Source organism: Pararge aegeria, chromosome 16, assembly GCF_905163445.1.
Source record: "Pararge aegeria chromosome 16, ilParAegt1.1, whole genome shotgun sequence".
NCBI classification, from domain to species: Eukaryota; Metazoa; Arthropoda; class Insecta; order Lepidoptera; family Nymphalidae; genus Pararge; species Pararge aegeria.
The window spans coordinates 13,682,426-13,705,305 of NC_053195.1; the positions used below are offsets into that span (position 1 = coordinate 13,682,426).

The following is a 22,880-nucleotide window of genomic DNA, read 5'->3' on the forward strand; positions in this document are numbered from 1 at the left end:
GTTTCCTCAGTTCAGTACTTTTTATGAATATACAAAATTCAAATTTCATTCATTTCAAGTAGGCCTAATTTATAAGCACTTTTGAAACGTCAAGTCAGTCTGTTTGTAGTGACTCTACCACCGGTTCGGAAGGCAGATTCCACTAAGAGCCGGCAAGAAACTCAGCAGATTGCTCTTTTCCAACATCATTTTATAGTTTAACAATCTTTAGAATTTTTCTGTTTTGTGAGAGATGAGAGCAGAGAGCCTGCTTCCAAGCAGCCTTGTCGTTAAGGAATTCATCAATCGTGTAGTAACCACGATTTGTTAAATGTGTCTTAATATATTGTTTAGTTTTAAATACCTTAACTACTTTTAACCTATTAAGTTATGAGGCAGTTAATTCAAATCACATTAAAATTTTATATAATTTGGTAAAAATTAAAAACATTGTTCCATTTCCACGTTCATATTATATACCAGTACCATAGTAATAATTATTTCATTTCTTGAACTTTATAAAAACACATTTTTTTTTCAAACGCATCATCAATTATATAATTAAAAAAAAAAAAAAAAAGAGTATAAAACATTTATACTCTTTGTTATATGTATAAATAATATCAGAAATTTCACTATACTTGTTATCAAATACTCATTTTTTTTTATTTGTTATAGTACCTATATTTGTATTAACTTTCAATAATTTTAGGAATAAGAAATTTCTGTTTTTTTACACGGTAAAGAAGTCATTTTTACCTTTTGTTTTTTCGTTATATATTATTTAAGAATTAAAAAATACACACAGAACGAAAATCACAAGCCAGTGATTTGCTAAATTGTTTATTTGTTAAATAAATAAAGCTTTGTGTACATGTACAGGCGATGTATTTTATTTCAAGTCAAACTGCTTTTATTTTGTCTTATTATTTATTCATTCTCGTAACATATAATAAGGTATACAAAAATAAATGCCTACAATCATAATATGTACAATACCTGTAGATCTAGGAAGGTTAGGAAGGAGGCTCTGTAAAGACAATCACACGACATAAACTGCATTATCTATGAAATAAAAATGCGAACAATAAATAGAGACATGCAAATATTTAACAGATAAAAATAACATGTCCAGCACTCTTGTAACAGAATATAGTTATATGGCAACTGCAGTTTAAAATACCGTACAAAAACTATCCATGTTTCTTTATTTTAAATCTATACTATTACTATAATAATATATTATAAAGCTAAAGAGTTGGTCGAACGCCTTAATCTCAGGAATTACTGGTTCGAACTGGTAAAAATATTTTTGTGTTGGATATAGTCGTCCATTTGTAGGGAAAGGCTTCACCAATCGCAGATCATTAATATCGGCTCTTCAAAAACGGGATAAATTATTCCTTTTGAGAGCTTCCGATGGGTGCGACACATAAACGGTTAAAGTATCGCCAAAATGATGTATTACGGAATTATTCTTCTTTAAATTAAAAAAAAAAAAGTGCGCGTATCTTTTAGGGTAATCAACCTTAAAAGATACGCTGATGAAGTCGCTGGGGGCTGAGTATTGTAAATAAACATTACACCTAAGTTTTAATTAAACCGACGACATCGAAGTCCTTGAGGTCATCTCTTTTTTCTAGAATGAGACCTTTTTCATTGGCCAGATGGAGAACAGATAAAAGAGCTAATGGCACACTGAGAGATTCTCTCATATTTGTCGATAATTTTTCCGGCAATCGAGAATAGATAGCGGAAAACGTAGTTGGCGCTACATCTTCCTTATGACCATCCGCAGTTTTCTCTGTGAGCATTCTCCAAGTACAATGTTTCAATAGTTTCATGTCCACTTTTTTCGCTCGCATTGCGTATGGTATAAATATTTTTGCAACCTGTAAATAAACAAAAAAAAAATCTACGATATCTATGTGATACATAAAATAGGCTTAGTACTTTTTAAGGTGTAAGCCTCTAGGCATGAAAATAAAAGTACATTTTTGAACTATTTATTTTTGAAAAGTTTGTGTTATTATTTATGTTAATGTGTACCTTAGTGGGAGGTTCCAACATGTCGCCGATCTCTTCCAGCTCCGCTGATTTTGCTTGGTCGTGTAACTCGCCTGCCGCTAGCCCTTCTTCGTTACACCAATCATCAGCGTCCTATATATTAGACATTTTATAGAAAATGATTTGGGCTTTGTTTTGATTGTCTAATATTTATTTAGAGAAATCATATAAATCATATAAACTTTTGCACACAGTTTAGTTTTTTTTAATTCCACTACAAGTTGGCCCTTGACTGCAATCTCAACTGGTGGTAAGTGACGATGCAGTCTAAGTTGTTAACGGGCTAACCTGTTAGGGAGTATGGTAGTCATACCTCGGTTGCGGAACACTAAAACGCTTAGCGGCACGTCCTTGTCGGTAGGGCGGTAACTAGCGACGGCTTTGCCTCTAGACCAGAACAAACCAGAGAAATTTTAGATGTTATAAATTCCCAAATTGACCTGCCGGGAATCGAACCCGGGACACCCTACTTAAATTCACAGCGCTCACTGTTTTGACAGGTCGGTCATGAAGTTCATGAAGTCATGAAGTTCTAATACCTATTTAAAAGATTGGAATTTCCCGAAGGAGTTTAAAATAAAATTTCAATAAAATCAACAAAACCGTCGCTTTTTCTAAGATGATAACGGTGCAACAGTATCTGTAATACAGTGGATCGATGCGTTTGATCTCGTGCTAAATGGCGACATCCAAGCTATTTTTTTTTTTGTTATGTAGGGTCCTGGCCTAACTATTGAGGCCAGTATAAGTGCAATTCTCGTCCGAAATTTTGCGCACGATTAGTCTGACTGCTGCGTCAGATTTCTATATAACTATCCTTACTCGGAACCGGCACACATGGAAACATTTGGAGGAGGTCTATGCGTCAGGCGACGCGCTCATTACTATCAACTAGATATTAGAAGTTAATAATTTAAATTTTGTACATACTTTATATTATCAGCAATAGATGCTTTATTTATTTATTTATTTATTTATCGTTACTCTACTACAGGTAATGTACCGACTTTCTAACTAGCCCTATATACACATACCGATACGTGGTTAGGGCAATACGACGCGTCGTTCTCATTGTTATAGTCGTACTCCTTGCTCTCCTCAACGGTGAGGGGCTCTGTGTTCTTGGTGGGCTGTTCGTCGCGCTCGCGGCTCATCACCACGTTACGGCGCAGGAACAGTTTCCTGAAGTGTGACTCGTCGAGACCTCTGTCAATGATCATAACCTTTGTACATTGGAAGAGAGAGAGACGAAATCAAAATAGCTCTACGCAAGAGCCACAAGAAATTGGAATTTGTAATTTGCAATGGTTGAAAGAGTAATGATTATGATACCAAATCTAACACTCCTCCGTGCACCTAATATTCTTAGAAAAATTTATAGTTTTCTCTTTACGTATTAATATAATATATACATACACTACATTTTTTCTAACTTATCTTATAATTTAAAAAAAACATGTTAAAAAAATAATTAAAGCAAATTAATTTTTTTAACATGTGTTGAAGATGTTTTCTTCGTGCAAGTGTTTTTATTAGTTATCTAACCGTTTGAAAATAAACTTTACTCTAGAAGATTTTTTACCATTATAAGCCAGAAAGAAAAATAGACTCAGGATAAGTAAATACAGCAGGCATGACCTAGTAATTTGACTTGGACTTCCCTTTCAGAGGAACCGAGTTAAATCACCGAAACGGAACGGAGTAAAGTACATTTTACTTTAAGCAATTAAATTTGTTGCTTTATAGGTGAAGGAAAACATGTGAGGAAGCCTGCCTGCCTGAGAGATCTCCTTAATGTTCCAAAGGCACGTGAAGTCCGCCAATCTGCACTGGTCCAGAGTAGTGGACTACAGCCGAAACCCTTCTCAGATCTATGCCCTGGGCTGGTAATGGTTTGATATGATGAAAATCACCTGTCTATTGGGGTTTTGTAGTTGGCTTCGTTCCAAGTATGCCCCGTGGCGAGGGTCTTCCTGCTGATCATGATCTTGGCGGGCTGGGCGGGCTCGTAGTCCGGAACGTTGTTAGAGCGCGCGTCGAAGGCTAAGCCCGCGCCCATGAAGTCTAGCTGCTTTTTCGTCCGGGCTGGTTTCTTGCCGTCCACTGTCAAACGGCCTGCAGCCGTTGATTGTGTCCGTTCTGTCATCTTGGAAGCTGTAAATTTAAAACCAATAATTACTTATCTGTGTAATGGACTTTTTTTTTTTTTATTATTTTAACAAAATGCATCTATATTCAAAATCAGACTTTATGTTATAAGTTATAATAATCACAAACTAAAATTAACATCCCTACTAATGTTATAAATGTGAATGTAAGTTTGTTTGTTACGCTTTCACGCCACTGGGAGTTCATAGACTTGTACTGTCTAGATGAAATCCATGAGATGTCTCCAATAAGTTCAAAGTTTATATAAAATGTAAGCTTATAGAAAAATCTTATTATAATATTAAGGATTACATGTATGATGAGAAAGCTTGAGTATGAATTGCTCTAACCTCATAGCTCAACATTAACTCGACTGTCAGATAGTGATAACAAAAAATTAATCTGGCTAATTTTGTTGTGGGCTCTTCTTAGACCAGGGCGCGTTTGGGACCCTCCTAGCTATAGTTAACGAATGCAGCTATCACCATCACTAACATTAGTGTTACATGTTAAATGTATAAACGCTTCATAAGTGCCTGTGATAAGGTCTACATGAATAAAACATTTTTGAATTGCGTCGCCGGCAGCCGAGCCGCGCTAGCCGCCAAGGCCACGTGGTTTATATACCTCGGTTGTTCTTGAGCCGCCAGTGCGAAGGGCCGGCCCACGCGGTGACTATGGCCGCGCAGTAGCTGTACTCGAGCCGGGAATGCCCCGGCGCGCTTGGCCGCATGTCGGTGAGTCGAGCCAGTTGCGTCGCTGGCAACCGAGCCACGCAAGCCGCCAAGGCCACGTCGGCTTCCTCCTCGCTCTCGATGCCACCCAGTGGCTCATCATCTGAAAAATACAAACATAATGAAAAAAATGGACCTTATTCAAATTGAGTTAAAGCACAAATTTGCCTACCGTATTTTTAGCTCAGGTTTGTGACAGAACGTTTGTAAAACAAAAGTACAGGATTTGCGACTCAAAACGAGTGAAATAATGTAATACATAATGAATTCATAGGGGACTAAATAAAAAAAAATAAAAAATACTACAACAACGCACACATCGCCATCTAGCAAAGTAAGTTTAGTTTGTGTTATGGGTACTAAGATAAATGATGAATATTTTTATGAATAATATACAATAATATTTAGAATATACACATAAACACCCGGACACATAAACATATTCCAGTTGTGGGAATCGAACCCACGGCTCGAACAATCGGACTCAGAAAGCAGGGTTGCTGCAAACTGCGCCAATCGGTCGTCATAAATCTGATACTACTGAGTTTTTTGCCGGCTTCTTGATAGGTATAATCTACCTTCCGAACCGGTGGTAGAGTCACAACAAACAGACATACTTGACGTTTTAAAAGTGCTTATATTAGGCCTACTTGAAAAAATTAATTTTAAACTTTGAATTTATAATTTTACTAACTCTAAGAGTCAAATTAGTCGGGTAACGCGCGTATGTCTGAAGAGTCAATGAAAATAGAAATTGAACTTAAAGAGTAGCTTTCATTCAATTTTCCATAAAAGAAGGATACAAAATAAGATGACTTGACTTTATTTACTAGCTCGTTTTATGAGAGTTCCCGAAAATGAGTGGGCTTAAAAATTTACAATTTAGTACAAGATTTGCCCGCTCGCAATCGAGGAGTCGTTTTCGAGTATAGAAATACTTGAACGTCGGAATAAAATGGACCTTATTCAAATTGAATTAAAGCACAAATTTGCCTACAGTATTTTTTAGCTCCGGTTTGTGACAGAACGTTTGTAAAACAAAAGTACAGGATTTGTGATTGCGGATTTGAGTGAAATAAGGTCCAATTTACTTTGACGACACAGAGTTTGATATGCGAAAATGACTACTCGATGCTTGTACTACGGCTACTGTTGTAAAATAACTTGTATATGAAGTTATACGAAACAAGTTTTACCGTATAAATCGTTGTGCGCCTCATCTTGTGGGATTGGTTCAACGTCGGCGATTGCGTCGAAAGCGAGCGCCTGTTGAGATAAGTTCAGTCTGTTGTTTTCTTCTACCCAGTTTGTTATGCGATTGCTGCAAGGAAAAGTCATATTTTACATCATCATCATCATCTTCATGACATTAACCCTTTAATAGCCCACTACTGGACTACACTGAAGCGGTGATAGCCCAGTGGGTAGGACTTCAACCTCACTGCAGCACGCACCTCTGACTTCATAAGTTATGTGCGTTTTAAGCAATTTAAATATCACTTGCATCAACAGTGAAGGAAAACACGGTGAGGAAACTTGCATGCCTGTTAGTTCTCCAAAGGTGTGTGGAGTCCACCAATCTGCAATGGGCCAGCATGGTGGACTACAGCCTTAACCCCTTCTCATTGTGATAGAACACCCGTGCTCTGTAGTGGACCCTGCCATGGGTTGATGATGATGATAACTGGACCACTACAGGGCACGGGTTTCCTCCCACATGCAGGTTTCCTAAAGATCTTTTCCTTCACTGTTGATGTTGAAGTGATATTTTAATTTGTTTAAAAAACGCACATAACTTAGAAATGTTAGTGGTGGCATGCTGGGATTCGAACTCGGCCCCCCGAAAGTGAAGTCCTACCCACTGGACAGATGCGGTTTTCAGCAATAAATAAATTGATTTTCTATTGCTGAGAACTGTATCAGTTGCTTTAATATTGTTAATATATTGTTTAATACTATGTAAATAAAATATTAAAGGAAGTTACAAAAAGAAACTAACGTGTCCTCAGTCTCGGGATCCCAGTTGCTTATCGAGAATCCGGCGAAAGGCTCGCAAATCTGATCACTGGCATTGAAAGCTGGCAGCAACTTGATTGGTATGGTTATACGTTCGTTTAACGATAAACCTTCTGGAATATTTTCTTTGATGGGTTCAAGGAATTGATCATCTGTCCTGCAATAAATATTATTATTACTGGCTATTGCTAATTGAAAGCCTTAAAATAAATAAATAAACATACTACGACAATACACATATCGCCATCTAGCCCCAAATAAGAGTAGCTTGTGTTTTGGATACTAAGATGACTGATGAATATTTTTATAAATAATGTACATAAATAATTATAATATACAGATAAACACCCAGACACTGAAAAACATTCATGTTCGTCACAAATATTTTCAGTTGTGGAAATCCATGGCCTTAGACTCAGAAAGAAGGCCACTGTGCCAGTCGGCCGTCAAAATATTATACCTTTATCCTTACTAATATAATAAATGCGGAAGTGTGTTTGTTTGTTTGTATTTCCTATAATCAGAATACAAAGTACCTTAAAATCAATGCGAATGTCTTGTCATGTATAGGCAAAGTCGCATTGAAAGCTCTGTTAGACGATGTTATATCGCCCGCCGTCGCCGCTACCCTTTCGAAGAATGGATCTGTAAAAAAAATGTTTTAAAAATACAAGATAACCAAATTTCTGTAAGTACATCACACTTACGTGAGTATAGTTAACGAGTGCATGAAGTTATTTGTTTTAATTATATTAAATACTTTTTTTATAGTCCAACGTCTTAAATATTAAGTAACTATAAGCAATATTTAAATTATTCCACAACTTACCGACACAGTCATTAGCATCGAAATCTCCGTTTAACACTTCTGGATTTGAGGCTATCGCTCCTTTAGATCTTTTCTTTTTTTTCTTTGTAACTGCAGCCTCTCCTTCCGCGGGAGCCTCGTCTTGTACATTGTCGTCATCTTTTTTGCCTCTTTTTGTCTAAAGTTTTAAATTCAAAGGTTTGAATTAAAACTTAATAATTAAAATATACGAGTTGGTATTATTGACATGAAAATTGAATAATCATTTTGAATTTAAGTTAATGTACTTAATCATCACCTCATAATAATGTAAAGTCATATGTATGAACGTTTCATAAAAGCCTGTGATAGGCCTACGATCAATTAATTTAAATTTTAATAGTTACCTGTGCTGCTTTGCTCAGTCCACCAGCCATTTTCAACACATCCCAATGCACAGCATCTACCCTGAAGGAGTATATGCGTGCAGTTGCATCCAAGACTGTGGATGCTGTCTGGAAATTCTCCATGCGCGCGTCATGTCTTCGCAGCATAGACGTCATAAAGTCTATGAGCTGTAGATTCCATGCATTGTCCTTGGTGATTTTCTGGAAAGAGAACCTATTTTCTCACCGCTTATACACAATATAGACCATGTTTTCAGAAGTTTCTGCATCAGTTGTATGTAAAGCCCATCATCCAAGCCTAACACCAATATGCTTAATAAGTTCGATTCTCATGTAATTAATGGCAATGTTTTTGTATAAGTTTTACAATCAACACTAAGCTTAATCCACCATAACCAGATAAGTCTATGCAGTGAAATTTACAGTTACTTAATTTAAAAAAAAATTAACTGATTATTCAAGAAATTATAAAATATTTGGTTATTGTGGTTGCACACCTCGTTTATTCACACTAAGTTCTGTAAGTGATAAAGTGAGATTCATACAATACTATAGTCAATAAAAAAAAAATAAGAGGTATTAAGAACACTTACATTTTCAGCATAAAGCTTTAAGCAGCCCTGGTAATGCTCCTTTTGTGGGGATGACGACATAGTGTCTCTTCCTCTGCGTGGAGAGCTGCTGACTGGTGTGGAGCTCGCAACGGCACGCTCAGAGGCCAATAGCAAAGAACGTTCTGCATCATCATCATTGCACTGCTAAAAATAAAAAACAATTAATTTTAAGTTCCTTTTTTTTTTATTCCACTGCAAGTTTGCCCGTCCCTGCAATCTCACCTGGTGGTAAGGAAGAATGCAGTCTAAGATTGTAGTGGGCTAATCGGTTATTATGCAACATTGCACACTAATTTGCTAAGCAGCACATATTTGTTGGTAGGGTGGTAACTAGCCACGGCCAAAGCCTCCCACCTCACAATACATATTTAAAATAACCTTTATAATTTACTTTTTACAGTGCTTGAAGGAAGAAGTGACAAAGGTTGGTTCTCAAATCTTTTGGCGTGAAACAATTTCCAAATCAGGTCTCTGGACCCTTGCTAATAAAAACCTTTTTTTTGGCCAAATACATATTATATTATCTCCATTATGAAAGCAATGTTTCTGCAAAATTTTGCCAAAATGGGTTTAGCCCTCAAGCTGTGTATAGGTATTAAAGGCTTTATTCTACTACAGAGGAAACATTCTCAGATAACCAGTATAATTTGAATTCCTAGGATATAGAAGTACTTTAGTGAGCGTTTTTTGAGAGAGAGCGTCGGTACTGATTGCTTTTTTGCATCACATATAATTAAATGTTATTCCAAAATAAATGTAAGGATTATTAATCAAGTTGTACAAACCTCATTTCTAATATTAGCAACTCTGGGTATCAAACTTCGCCTTCGGATGGCACTGCTCCCGCCAATACTTAATCTTGGCAAAGTATTCGGTGTTGATGTTATAAGATTTTCCCCCATCATTGCACATATAAAATGTAGCACTTTTTAATTGTATTGGTTACTTTAATCAGCGTTTCAAAGGAGAGAATTACCAATTTTTTAAAATTGTCTAACGTTTGGATAGTAGTTAGTACAAAACAAAATTACAAATATTTATTTACTGCTCTGTGATTACAAATTCAACCATCAACGGACAATTACCATAGATTGTAAACGTAACAGTTGACAGTTCACCATTTTTTTTTTTCCTTAAATTTTTTCCCGTAAGGAAAAGGCAATGGTGTATCTCCGGACAGCTAGTAAAGGTGTGTCTTCTTACTTACGAGACATTAATCACTATAAATTATTTAGAGCTATACATATAATCAATGATTTTAGCCTGTTAGTACCCAAGATGCGATTTCATTTACGACAATTGCTAAGTGACATTGAGTTTGCTTGGATAGATTACGATACTGTCTTTTCATTGAAGCGCTTAGTAAATCAAAAAGTTAACGACAAGAAAACCTCTTTGCAAAGGGGAGCAATCAAAGTGATTAGACCTTAATCTGTTAAATTATCTTAGCTTAGATGGCACCAAATCTTAAAGTGACAGTAACTATTTTCGTCTTAACTTAGTTGAAGTCAGTACCAAAACGATTTTATAAACTTTCAGATATTCTAGATTCAACATAATTTTATTAAAGACTTTTAAAATAAACCGTAGATATAGTTTTAGATAATTCATCTACAACATAAACATTAATCCTAGCTTAGTGTTTTTATCTTCTTTGGCATAGTCATAATACCAACATGAAAATTTTAAACCGATAAAATAAATTTTACCGATTTTATAGTCTACATTCTCAGCTGTTTGTAAACGCGCCGCTTGTTGCCAACTTCATTTTAGTCACTTTATTTGGTGGCTGTTGGTTTGCGGGCGAAAATATCGTTAAAAATCTTCGTCATCAGCAGTTAATTTACAAAGTGACACTATGAGTTCTGGAATGCCTGAATTGGGCTCCAAGATAAGCCTAATATCGAAAGCTGACATCCGTTACGAAGGCCGACTCTTCACCGTCGATCCTCAGGAATGTACCATCGCTTTAGCTAGCGGTAAGTTGACAAATGGATGCTGATATCTTGTTGGGTATTATTTTTCAGTGTTGAATTCCCTATTTCACGCAGTTACTCTGTTCGGTAACTATATACCTACAAAATTCACGTGAACGTTCACCCTTTCCTTAGCATAGTTTAATTTCCAATACACTATCATCCAGGTACTTTGATTTCAAGGTTTGAAATAGCTTCTTTCTTATTTTTGTAAGTTGACTTCGCAATACTTGGTTATTAAAAGGATGTAATTTTCAAAATTAGAGCTGTAAATTGCCTCATTGTCATAAATCTACCCTCAAAATTGTAATAAATTGTGAACCTTTGTGACCGCGGTTTCACTTTGATGACGTTGTACACAATTTGTTCTTGTAAACAACGGGGTCGACATAGTAGTGTCGAGTTTTAACTCTGTATTCCTTTTTTACGAGTAATAGAAAGTTACACAAGTTTCCATTCAATTTTTAAAATCGACTTTGTTTATTTTGGTTAGTTCTAAGGCCACCATCTGTTGAAATACCTTGTAATTTAAACTGAAATACCATATTTATGCATTTTTTTAATACTATCTTTAGAATCTGTTAGGATCAATGCTGAAGGAATTGTTAAATGTGCATCTAGAATGATGACACTAAGTAATTCATATCCTAATCTAAATATAAGTCCCAAACTGTAATGAATAAATTCCCAGTTACATGAATAAGTCATGTGCAGCACACATAAAGTTCTTTGACTTGGAGTCTGTTTTATGTTCATGCTTTTATTCACTGTAAATTAGCATGCCCTGAAATTAGTTCTCATTCACACTTAATATGAGAGGTAAAGAAATCGTACATCATATCCATCAATGTCTATGTATGAAAGTTGGTCATAAAGACAATAAATATACATTCTTCATTTTTCAATCTTAACCTCTCAAGGATAAATTCTTTGAACTGCAAAACAATAAATAAAAGAAAATAAACATCAACCTTTATTAGAAGTTTTATATTATTGTATGCATATATCCAACATCTTACCTTATCAAGATGAGCATTTTCTAATAAGAACTTTCTCTTTACAGTGCGATCATTTGGCACTGAGGACCGTGAGACTCAGTATCCAGTGGCCCCTCAAAGCCAGGTGTATGATTACATCTTATTCAGGGGCTCTGATATCAAGGATATACAAATTCTCAAGAATGTGCCTTCTCTGCCAAATGACCCGGCAATCGTGCAGATGTCTGTTCCACCATCCCTTGGGAGTGGGGGACAGGGACAATTTACCGGACAATATAACCATCCAGTGGTGGGGCAGACGCCGTATCCCCAATATCATCCGATGGGTGGTTTTCCTGGCAGTGTGCACCCTCAACTCAGCAAGACGAGTGAGTTATCCCCACAAACATCAGTGGACCTGACCCCACAACACCAGCCTGTGACAGCTCCTATTGGATCTGGAGTGGTACACCATGCCAACCAAGTGAAAGACCAAGGTTTTTGTTTGAACTTATATATAAGGCTTCTGCACATGCTATGCTTGCGATTTTTATTTCTTTGCACTAGTATTCGTATACATTTGCTTTGGGCTTTTAAGTACGTATTATTCTATTCTAACATTCACTCACTCTTCATTCAATTATTTATGTTCTTTTTTATAATGTTTACAGTAATTTATGGTTTACAAATTGTTACTATATTTTACTTAGCTTTCTTTCACCTCATCTCTCTCTCAAATATTTTTTTATGTACAGAGATCTCTTAAATTTGGTACAAGCTGGATAGTAGGTCCCTTTTGACAATTAATTTAAATAAGCAGACCTTACTGTTGATAAATTAACAAATATATAATCAAAGTATCAACAACACAAGTACTCATTTATTAGTTGGTATAATTAATAAAGTATTTTACTAAAAAGTATTATTGCTCCACAGTTTTGTTGTTTATAAGTTGGAATCAATGAAAATTGAAATAACTACAGGCTGAGAGCTGTTTGATATTTTGATTTAGCCCTGCATACAGGACAATCTAAATTCCGCACATGTAGGTAGATCTTTCAGATGGTTCCAGAAAATATCTGCTCAAATTCAAAACCACTGATTTCAAAAATAATCCTGAAAACGAAAAGTAATCATAACTTCTTTAAGTTTTTTGACTAACTAACACTATTATAAAAACTAACCATTCTATAAAATCGCAATCTGCATATTTTGATGCCTTGGTCTGTCGCTTGTGCATCTTGTAGGCCTAGCACCTAACATGATGTAGATAATCACGTAAATTATTGTTGTCATATAGGTCACATCATGTAAAAAAGGTGTGCAAAGTATTTTTTTTCAAATTTTAACAAATTGAATAATACTCTAATTTGTTTGTAATTAGTTATTATCCCTCAGTAAACTGTGTCCAATAATAACGTGAGAAGGGGTTTGATCCGAAACTAGCCCAATCTCATATGTGGGAGACTCTGCAGTGGGCCTTTGCAGATATCACACAGTTTTTCTTATGCAAGTGCAACAGCAACAGTGTTAAATTTAGAAAAAAACTGGGTTTAATAAACAAATTAAGAAATTATTCTCCACTAAAAGGTGCTTAAAATGGATCAGTGGAATTTTATTGGATAATTGAATTTTTTTTTAAATCTTAAATAAAATATTTAAACTTAAATAATTCATTGGATTAAACATATGCATTTTGTGCAGTGGTTAGATTAGGGAAGTTGGAGGGAAAATCATAATGTTAAGACATCTAACCAGAGGGATGGGGGAGTTAAAAAATTGCATACATTTGTTTACATAGTTAATGATTGTACCATTGGAGATCTTCACTTATGATGCAAAATATACTATGTGTAGCCACATATGTGTAGGAAGAGCGTGTCTTAGCATTGTATAAATCACTGTGTCACCATCAAAGATCCATCCATGTTCAAGTCCTCTTATTTACATTGATGCATATTTTCAGCTTCTGTAGATATATATTTTTTACACTCATACTAATCTACAGACTCATCTTAATCTACGGACCATATTTATTGCTGTACTATTGAATTAATGAATACACATCCAGTGTTCATATTTTAATCTTAAAACTTGCATTGGTTCTTTAGAAATTTGGTTAGCAATATAACCTTAAACTTAAATTTCAAATGTTATTGAGGCTTTTGAGCATGACCAATAATTTGATTTGCATCAATTCTAGTTTATTCTTTCAATATAATGACAAATTTGAAAAGTATATTTCAAAATCATTGAATTCAGTGGCTTGCAGGTCGCACCACTGCGTTATTTCTATGAATAATGAGTACACTACATACATTGTATATAACGTTGGCTTCCTAAATAAATAAATAAATAAATACACTGAAATAAAATTTACTGAATAATCAACTATCTTGAACATGTTATTGTTCTGCCCACAAATCTCTGTTCTCTAATGCAACAAAGAAAAGTGGTTAATAGTTAGTTATTTATTTATTCAAATAGTAAGAATTAAATATGATAATAAAATTATTGGTCTTCTAGAATTGTGAGATATACCATTATTGGAATTTCACATAGGTGTAGTAAAATGTAAGACTATTTTATAAAAAATCACTGAACACTGCACATAGTAGTATACTTATGTTACAAGTAGTAAGATTGTTTATTATTTCAGGTTCAATGCTTGACTTGATTGGAGGAGGATCCCAGCAAAGTACATCTCGTTCGGGCACCCCGGCTGCAGTTGGGCACAGGAAGAGCCCCACAATTGATCAAGGCACTCAGGTACTGTTTGGATATTTAGTATTAACCCACATTATAAATTTAATCAATATATATTTGCTTTTAACCGCATTTGTTTAACCGTAAGTATCCATTTTATGTGTGGTCACTTGATGCAGCTTCCAGCTATAAAATATTAATATAACATTTATAAGTTAGCGTTACTAAAAATCAGATAGCAGCAGAATTCACATCAGCCACTCAGGTGCTCTCGACTACACACCACTAAGCACAATCACTATCGCGGTGGGCCAGACTAATGATAATTATGTTGATGATGTTGAGTCAACAGTGATGTAGAGGGTGTAGGAGTGCTCGAAGTTTGCTCCATGTATAAAAATAAATTGTTATAAGGAATGACCAGATCCGGTGTTCTATTAGAACGTTGTAAGTACTAATAGAACACCGGATTTGTTCTGTTGGTTTTCCAATTAAAGAAAAATAAATAAATAATTGAATTATTACTCTATAAACAGGCTGGATCTGGTGCAAGTGGTTCCGGCCAACGCGACAGCCGTCGCACTAGCACAGGCAACGGTAACAAGGCCCCTGGGACGCAATCCCGAGCGAGGCCCACTTCGCGCAACCGCCAGCGTGCGACCAGCGGTTCCATGCCAACGCCTCAGCCCCACCAGAACCAGCATCAGAACCAGCACCCTCACCAGAATCAACACCCCCACCAGAACCAACACCCCCACCAGAACCAACATCCTCACCAGAACCAGCATCCTCACCAGAATCAGCATCCTCACCAGAACCAGCACCCTCACCAGAATCAGCACCCTCACCAGAATCAGCACCCGCATCATAATCACCAGCCCGGTGAGCGTGTAGAAAGTGAGTTAGTCGTATTTAGTGAGTTTCGCTTGGAAAACTTGTATAGTTTATATCTATCTGCTTTGTTGAAACATTTTAACTATGAAATGTATGCCAATGCATTCTTTGTTATGAAGAAAGAATGTATTGGCATACATTTCAACTGGCGCCAACTTTATTATAGATGCGAGCTACCGACAATGCTCTGGTCCAAGTTAAAAGTTTTGAAATTTTTTGTTTTTATAAGAATAATATTTATTAACTTACATGAAAACTTAAAGGCTATTATTACATGATAGAGGTCTGCTAACATTGCAAGTCAGAGTGACAAAAACTTAATATAATATGCCAAAATAATCATATGCAGCTATCTAAGAGGTATAAAAAAATATGAGGGTAGTATGTAACAAAATAATAACTTATTATTGACATAGACAATGTTTTAAAACAATTATTGATGAACCGACTTGTTGATGAATACAGTGGCTTTACTTTTGGAACACACCAATATCCAAGAGTGCTACACGAAAGTATTCAATCATGCTATATATTATTATAGATGTGTCCAATCTCCAAGAGCTTATCAGGTCTAAGCTCCTTTAATGAGGGTCATTGCCCAGTTCACAAATTATAAATGTATAAATTTAAATAATAAACTTTTTATTTTATTTATTTTAATGATATTACAATGTGAATAATTATTGAATAATTTGTACACAGTGCAAAACTACAACCGCGGAGGCTGGAGAGGAAGGTCTCGCGGTCGCGGTCGTGGTTTCATCCCGAGGAACAAGAACACTCTGAAGTTTGACAATGACTATGACTTTGAGCAGGCTAACACTGAGTTTGAGGAACTTCGCATCCAACTTGCCAAGGCTAAAATAGCTGATGGTGAAGTTGTCAAGGTTGAGGTGTTGGAGGTATAGTACTTTGTTTCATTATTTTCTGTCCACGTGTCTCTCTAATCAGGGCCAACACTTTGGGGATGGATGTCAGAAGATGGCTTTCAGTCATATGCTGTATGTCTTTGCTAATTAATCGCAATGAACACTTGTTGGATGGAAGTATACTTCTCCACTATTTTAAAATATTAGTAAGAGTTTTAGTCTGTTGAAGTCCAACACAATCCATAGGGATGTCCATGAGGAATTTCCCCTCCTAATTACAAAAAAAAAAATCGCTTGGCGGCCCATCTTGGTCGGTAGGGTTGTAACTAGCCACGGCCGAAGCGTGCCAGCAAACTATATCAATATAGTGTTAATTTTATCCATGCTGATCGTGTATGTGAGTAACAACGCATTTAAGCAGTCTCGTGTAATGAAATCCGTATCGGATGTTGGGCCTTATTACTTGTACTTATTAGTTTTTTCACGACTAGCTTAAAACTAATGAATTCAATACATTTAAAACATAAAAAAACTTAAAAAAATGAATTTTAATTTATAACTCTATGTATAGTATTTTTTATCTTACGTCAGTACATTTAATCCACAAATAGTTACTTATTATGGATTTTTGTTGGACACAGGGTACAAATACAAACGAAAATTTCCAAGGAGAAGTGGACAAGAAAGATGATTCTGGCAATGAGACGGGTGCTGGTGAAGCGGAACTGGAGGATGATGGCTTCACTGGATACGACAAAAAGAAGAGCTTTTTTGACAACATCTCTTGCGAAGCTGTGGAGAGGTAAGTGAATTAACTTCCAGAATTCAAAGCTAGCTTCCCGCAACTTCGTCCACGCATTTTCTGATAAGTAAAAGTGGGAATATGTTCAACCATTACCTCAGTTGATTGTCCTATTATTAGTATACCATAGAATAACATTTTTCTGGTATCCAGGTCAAAGGGTCGCAGCCAGCGAACAGACTGGCGGACGGAACGCAAGCTGAACTCTGAGACGTTTGGCGTGGCGTCAGCTAGGCGTGGCGCGTGGCGTCCTCGCGCCACTTGGCGCCACATGCCCTCGCACCACAACCCGCACCCGCACATGGCGCCGCACCACCCGTGAGTCCATTACTTATTGGAAGTGGGATATTTTATGGGAAGAATCAATGAATACACTTTTATCGTACACCACAAAAAAATACAAAATTATAAAAAAAACTGGTTTACACGATGTATTCAATTAGGCTGCCTTATCGCTACATAGTGATCTCTTCCAGAATGTAATAGATTATTATTTTTATTATGGCTTGTTTGTAAGCGGTTAAAACTTTGTATCGCGTTTTATTATGGCTTGCTCATGAAACATTTTAACTAAAATAAATTAGCTTACAGCTTCGTGGCAAAAAGCATTTTATTCAAGTTTCATAGTTTATCGCTTACATACAATGGAATATGTCCTCTCTATAAATTTAAAGAGTTACAAGTCTACCAATCCACACTCTGCCAGGTAGGTGGGATATGGCCCAAACACTCATTCTGAGAGGACAACTATGCCCTGTAGTGGGATGGTAAAGTGTTGATAATGATGACAAGGGTTACACTCTCGCGATCGTTAATTTGGGTGACACCATGGTACCAATGTATATACTTTGAAAACGCCAGAACAGTAACCATAACTCAGAGGGCAGTATGTCTTACTTCCCCAGCTGGCGGCCGATGCGTGGTGGACGTGGGCGGCCCAACAACATGGGCAACAACAACAATATGCGCCGCAACAACAACCCCTCCTCCGCACCGCAACAACAACCACCCCAACCACAGCCCGTCTCCGCTGCAGGTAAACCTAACCAACATCTTTTCATAATTAAAGAGAAAGAAATAACAACAAATCTACAAATAAATAATCGAAAACAGCCAAATGTTGACTAAAAAATTTCCTTTCTTTACTCTATTTTTAATTTAATAATAATAATAATAAGGTAAACCTTGAAAAGCTATGCTAACTTTATAAGCTAAAAAATAGATTTGCATATAACAAGTATTTTTTTTAAGTATTTGGTTAGCATTTTGTGTTTTGGGAATCTATTTTTGTAAATAGAGTAACTTATTGAACTTAGTTTCAAATAAATTATAATGTAGGTATAGCCCGACGCCACTAAATGACACTTAATTTTTTTTCCAGCCAAGTAGGAGATAAGTGACATGAAGAAGAGTGAATCTTAATTTATTATCGCAAAGACTAATCACAAATGGATAAGTAACGGAAAAGTGTATGCTGGTGATAAAAAAGTAAAGTTTGTAATTATTTGTTTCAAATCTGTAACGTGGGAAGAATTAACTCGGGGAGGATTTACGTGATGGACATTGTTTTGGTGTGATAGTGTTTGTATCCAGTATATGGAAGGTGATAGATAGATGGCAATTCCCCACAAATCCAGAAAGGATGTGTTTCTTCGTCCAGAAGATGTTAAGTGTACAGTAGGTTGGCTGATTGTTAGTGATTGGGCTGTTAACAACCTGTTTATGTAATGTGTCGATCTGTATGTATTAAGAGTTAAACACAAATTCGGGTCGGCAATATTTGTTTAAAAACAATGTAAGAGAAAAAGCTTGGCTTGTGCCGATCGGCAAAACCCGTGTACTCAAAAGCTTGGGTCGACACTTTCGAGTTATACTGAACCGAGTATGTGCGTCTATTTTCTCGAATATACATGACTCGAGTCCTATTTACTCGGCTTTGCCGATTCTTGCCGATCCGCATGTGTTAAAGTACTCCTTAACTGAAATATCTGTTGACCTAGCTTGGTTCTTATTTGTCCGCAGATATTTTGGTCGGGCTATATATCTAATGTAATAATGTTGCGTGACTATCTTCCTTTTTCTAATCTGGCTTAACATGCATTGGTGTCATAGCATTCGTTTTAAATGGCTGAATTTGTGGTACTCTTGTTGAAACTGTATTTCATTTTGTTGTTAGAAAGAGTGGCCAGGTCTGCGAGATTGTGACTGTATTTATTGCGTAAGTTGGAGTATAAATATGAGTTTAAACTCCTAAATACATTGAGTGATATAAAATTTGGTCTGACAATGCACATATCACATTATCAGATCCAGAAGCATACCATTCTTACATAAGAATGCTCATGTAAATGGGTAATCATTATGGCCATTGCACATCACATTACCTGAATACAAACTCAACTAAATTAAAGCATTGAAGTGGGCTTTGTAATGTGATATATATATATATTTTGGTACCAGTAGTAACATACAAAATATTGAAATGTTTCCTTTTTGTTATGCTTTAATTACAGCCAGAGTTGATTTTAAGTGTGATGGTATTGTCAAAGGCCATAAACAGGGCTGCTAGAGTTTAACAATGAAAAAGAATCCTTAACTAGGAGAACTACAAGGCCTTAGTGTGGTATTTCATGAGACATATTCATACAAAAATATCGGCCTCTGGTTGCCTGTCTGTATGCTTCAAGGTTTTTAGTGTTGGCTCAGAAATGTGAACATAGTTAGCAGCGTTATTAAATTAGTCACATTGTAGGCTCAATTATGTGATAAAGGTTGTCCAAAGTTTATCATATAATTAATGTTGCCTTTTATTAAAAAAAAAACGAAATAGGGAGCCCTGCAATTGTATAATTTAAAAAAAAAACTATTTATGTGAATATGTTACATCTGAGCGATTCATATATACCCTTTTCACCTATTACGCGCATATGTGCCTATTGAAAAATTAACAAGATTAGATTTTTAAAATATTTTTTGTTTGTTATTGTTTCCAATGTGTCATTGCGCTTTATTATTACTTGGACCTTGGCCATGATTCTTTATTACCATTTGAATCTTAACTTTGTACCGTATGCTTTTTGTGACATACATTTTGACTTTTCTTTCCTTTAGTTTTTTACATCCCGAATTGTAGTTAAGTTTGAATACTAACAGAGAATCAAGGTCTTGCCAATGAGTGTGAGTTCTTGCACATACAACCTATTTTAATCGGACAGAAATATAAATCAGCCGATTTCTCCTGTCGTGTCGGAAAAATTGAATCTGGACGGTAAATTATATTTTCAGTAAGCTGGATTTATGTAGGAATGTTTAAGTAGTAAAATATTTGTACCAAGTTTCATTTTCACCGACTTGTCAGGCCGATTACATAATGGGTAGTCTGTGATGGGCTTTACAGCTAGCAATGACACAGTGGACGATGTAAGAGCAGTCCTACTAGATTATAGTGAAAATTGAGCTTATAGCAATACTATTGAGCTAGTTGGTTCATATCTACCAGGCAGGTATCGGTTCTAGATAAATTAAAATTTAGCGCCCCTACAGACATCGTATCAGCCAATTATTTAGTTGGTAGCTCAAGAGATGAAGATAGTGCCTGAAATGATTATTTGTTCCTATAATATTATACATATATGTTTGAAAAGACCTTTCCATTCAACGCAATTGTACACAAGGGCAAATCCATATTAAAGCCATAGCAGAATATTTAAAAGCCCTCTTGAATGGCTTGGTTCAAAGTTAAAGCACAAGTAATTGATTTGGATTAGCTCTGTTCATACAGTGAATAACTTATTGGCTTGGAAGCTAGTACACAATGGGTGTAAAAGCGTTCATTATAATTCATATCATTTTTCTTTGACATAATATTAGTGCAAAAAACATATTATGCACATTTAATATCAACGTTGGTAGTGAAATAATAAATTAATAAAATAAAGTACAGTGTAGTTACTTTAGAGAAGCATAAAAATATCTGAATTGTATGCCCTCAAATACCAATTTGACGGACCGCGTATTCATTACGCTCTTGAGATACCTATATGTATTTATGTTATTGTACATACCATAATGCACTGTACATGGATTCTGCATACTTCATTTATTATTATAAATTAAAGCGGTAATAAATAAATATTGTTAAATTTGTATGCTTGTACCTCAACACTGCCTCTCTAATGAAAAAGGCGGCTTTTTGACATTTTCCTAAAACTGAATTTCTTACCTTTTGCAAATGCAGGACAAGTTTGAAACTCAGTTTTAGCAGTGTCAAAAAATCTCCTTTTTCATTAGGTAGTAGGTCATTATTTTTGTACGAGGTTCAAATGCAGTCCATTGTGTACTAGCTCTTATGCATTGTTTCAGCAATACCACTAGCGGCATGTGTACCAATAGTGGCATTGTGTAAGTGTTCCTTAAGGCTATATTCACGCAACGTTCGTATAAACTGTTGATAAACTGAACTGTTGAAGCACGTCCGTGCTGTGATGCCGTGCGAACCGAAATACAGCATAAAAAAATAAAAATTGGGTACTATTGTGAATTCATTGTTACTCAACTGAGTTTTGGGTGTGAAGGCCAATAAAGCTGTCTGTAGTTTACCGGCGTTGTTTGTTGTGCAACTTGCTCTAAGTGTTTTAGCTCGAAATTTAAAGAAAGTAAATCTACGACTTATTGTGATTTTATTGACTGTCATTTTTTATTGTTAGTTGTAGAGTAATGAAATGTGATAGTAGGACTGCTGGTGCGGATCCTCTGGCAGTCTCTGATTGTATTTCGCATTGTAGTATGAAGATTTGTTAATACTGTATAGGGTTGTGGCTGCTATGAGGATAACTGCCAGGGGGGGTAATTGCGTAAACGAATCGCGATCACAATCGCTTTTTTAATTCATAACTTGTATGAATTCGAATGGTCCCTTTATATGTATAAATATAAAAGATATACACTAAAAAGGGAGATGATGCGCAACTACTTCCCCATAGTGACCTGCAGCAGATGTGAATTGAACACACAAATTTTAGTGTATTTGTTAAAAAAAGTTCTTTGATTTCTCACAACAGTTATAATGTAAAGTACATTTTAAATTCGTATCCACTAAACGTCCCATTTGAAAGTAATATTGTGTGGATATTTAAAATAAATTTTTGACAAATACGATATATTTGTAAAATCACTCAAAAACAGTACCTGGCAATTGTATTAAAAACTAAAATATACATTTACTACAAATCTTCCAGATGGCTATTTGATTAAAAAATCTTTTATTTTACTTTTATCGTAGTTTTTATTGCAAATTAAAAACTTCAAGCTGGTACAAAACATTATGTGGCGATACATAGGAGTTAACAAAGATAGAAAATGTTTATAAAACATACAAAATCTTTCCACTGATACAAAGCAATGGGTAATTATCAATGTTTTCGTAAAACTTAACTATTACTGGCCTGAAATTAGTGCCATCCTTTTCTTCACGCGGTCCTTATGCCCGTATGAATAAACCTTCAATTTTTTTCACTAATTTAGCTCTTGACTGCATTCTCAGGTGATGGTAGCCGTTGATGCAGTCTTAATATTATAGCGAGCTAACATGTCAGGGTTTTGGCAGTTATATTAAACCTATACCTACACCTATACCATGTACAAACCGATTGGCGGTTTGTATGCGGTATTGTACCGGAACTAAATCGCTTTACAGCAAGGCTGACGGTAGGTTGGTAACTAGCTACGGCCATTCAGGGGGATGTGCCAACAAGTTTATAGAAATACTAGATAACAACGGGCATACAGAACGTTTCCTTTGCTTTGTATATTTAAAGTAGTATTTATAATTTAATGCACTAAAAAATACAGACTATTTAGTTATCCATCGAAAAGGGTGACACTGCACGTAGTTACAATTTATAG

General features: G+C 35.7%; 2 protein-coding genes across 5 annotated transcripts; one reads left to right on the plus strand and one right to left on the minus strand.

The window, feature by feature from the left end:
• Positions 1-1,249: 1,249 nt before the first annotated feature.
• Positions 1,250-9,814, minus strand: LOC120630575 (condensin complex subunit 2). Of its 2 annotated transcripts, none has more exons than XM_039899840.1 (12): positions 9,538-9,814; positions 8,732-8,893; positions 8,139-8,339; positions 7,774-7,930; positions 7,481-7,589; positions 6,928-7,101; positions 6,125-6,249; positions 4,822-5,031; positions 3,960-4,200; positions 3,081-3,252; positions 2,029-2,139; positions 1,250-1,871 (listed from the first exon to the last, which is right to left on the minus strand). In XM_039899840.1, the coding sequence occupies exons 1-12, from the start codon at positions 9,655-9,657 to the stop codon at positions 1,566-1,568; spliced, it is 2,088 nt and encodes a 695-aa protein (XP_039755774.1). In that variant the 5' UTR covers positions 9,658-9,814; the 3' UTR covers positions 1,250-1,565. The 2 variants fall into 2 exon arrangements, with proteins under 2 accessions (XP_039755774.1, XP_039755773.1); XM_039899839.1 differs by having other exon boundaries at positions 8,732-8,896.
• Positions 9,815-10,486: 672 nt separating this feature from the next.
• Positions 10,487-22,249, plus strand: LOC120630397 (protein LSM14 homolog B). Of its 3 annotated transcripts, none has more exons than XM_039899620.1 (9): positions 10,487-10,731; positions 11,792-12,202; positions 14,365-14,474; positions 14,948-15,308; positions 16,008-16,207; positions 16,816-16,976; positions 17,130-17,294; positions 17,864-18,012; positions 18,358-22,249. In XM_039899620.1, exons 1-9 carry the CDS (start codon positions 10,611-10,613, stop codon positions 18,363-18,365), a joined length of 1,686 nt encoding a protein of 561 aa, XP_039755554.1. In that variant the 5' UTR covers positions 10,487-10,610; the 3' UTR covers positions 18,366-22,249. The 3 variants fall into 3 exon arrangements, with proteins under 3 accessions (XP_039755554.1, XP_039755555.1, XP_039755556.1); XM_039899621.1 differs by having other exon boundaries at positions 14,948-15,293; XM_039899622.1 differs by having other exon boundaries at positions 11,792-12,094.
• The last annotated feature ends 631 nt before the right edge of the window (positions 22,250-22,880 follow it).

What these genes read in the sequence shown, in the direction of transcription:
- LOC120630397 (XM_039899620.1), top strand. Translation starts at nt 10,611, where the DNA reads ATGAGTTCTGGAATGCCTGAATTGGGCTCCAAGATAAGCCTAATATCG. An exon ending in TCAAGGTTGAGGTGTTGGAG is followed by an intron (nt 16,208 to 16,815) that starts GTATAGTACTTT and finishes TGTTGGACACAG; the next exon opens with GGTACAAATACAAACGAAAA. An exon ending in CACATGGCGCCGCACCACCC is followed by an intron (nt 17,295 to 17,863) that starts GTGAGTCCATTA and finishes CTCAGAGGGCAG; the next exon opens with TATGTCTTACTTCCCCAGCT.
- LOC120630575 (XM_039899839.1), bottom strand. Translation starts at nt 9,657, where the DNA reads ATGATGGGGGAAAATCTTATAACATCAACACCGAATACTTTGCCAAGA. An exon ending in TTGCTAATATTAGAAATGAG is followed by an intron (nt 8,897 to 9,537) that starts GTTTGTACAACT and finishes TTTTATTTTTAG; the next exon opens with CAGTGCAATGATGATGATGC. An exon ending in TAAAGCTTTATGCTGAAAAT is followed by an intron (nt 8,340 to 8,731) that starts GTAAGTGTTCTT and finishes TTCTCTTTCCAG; the next exon opens with AAAATCACCAAGGACAATGC.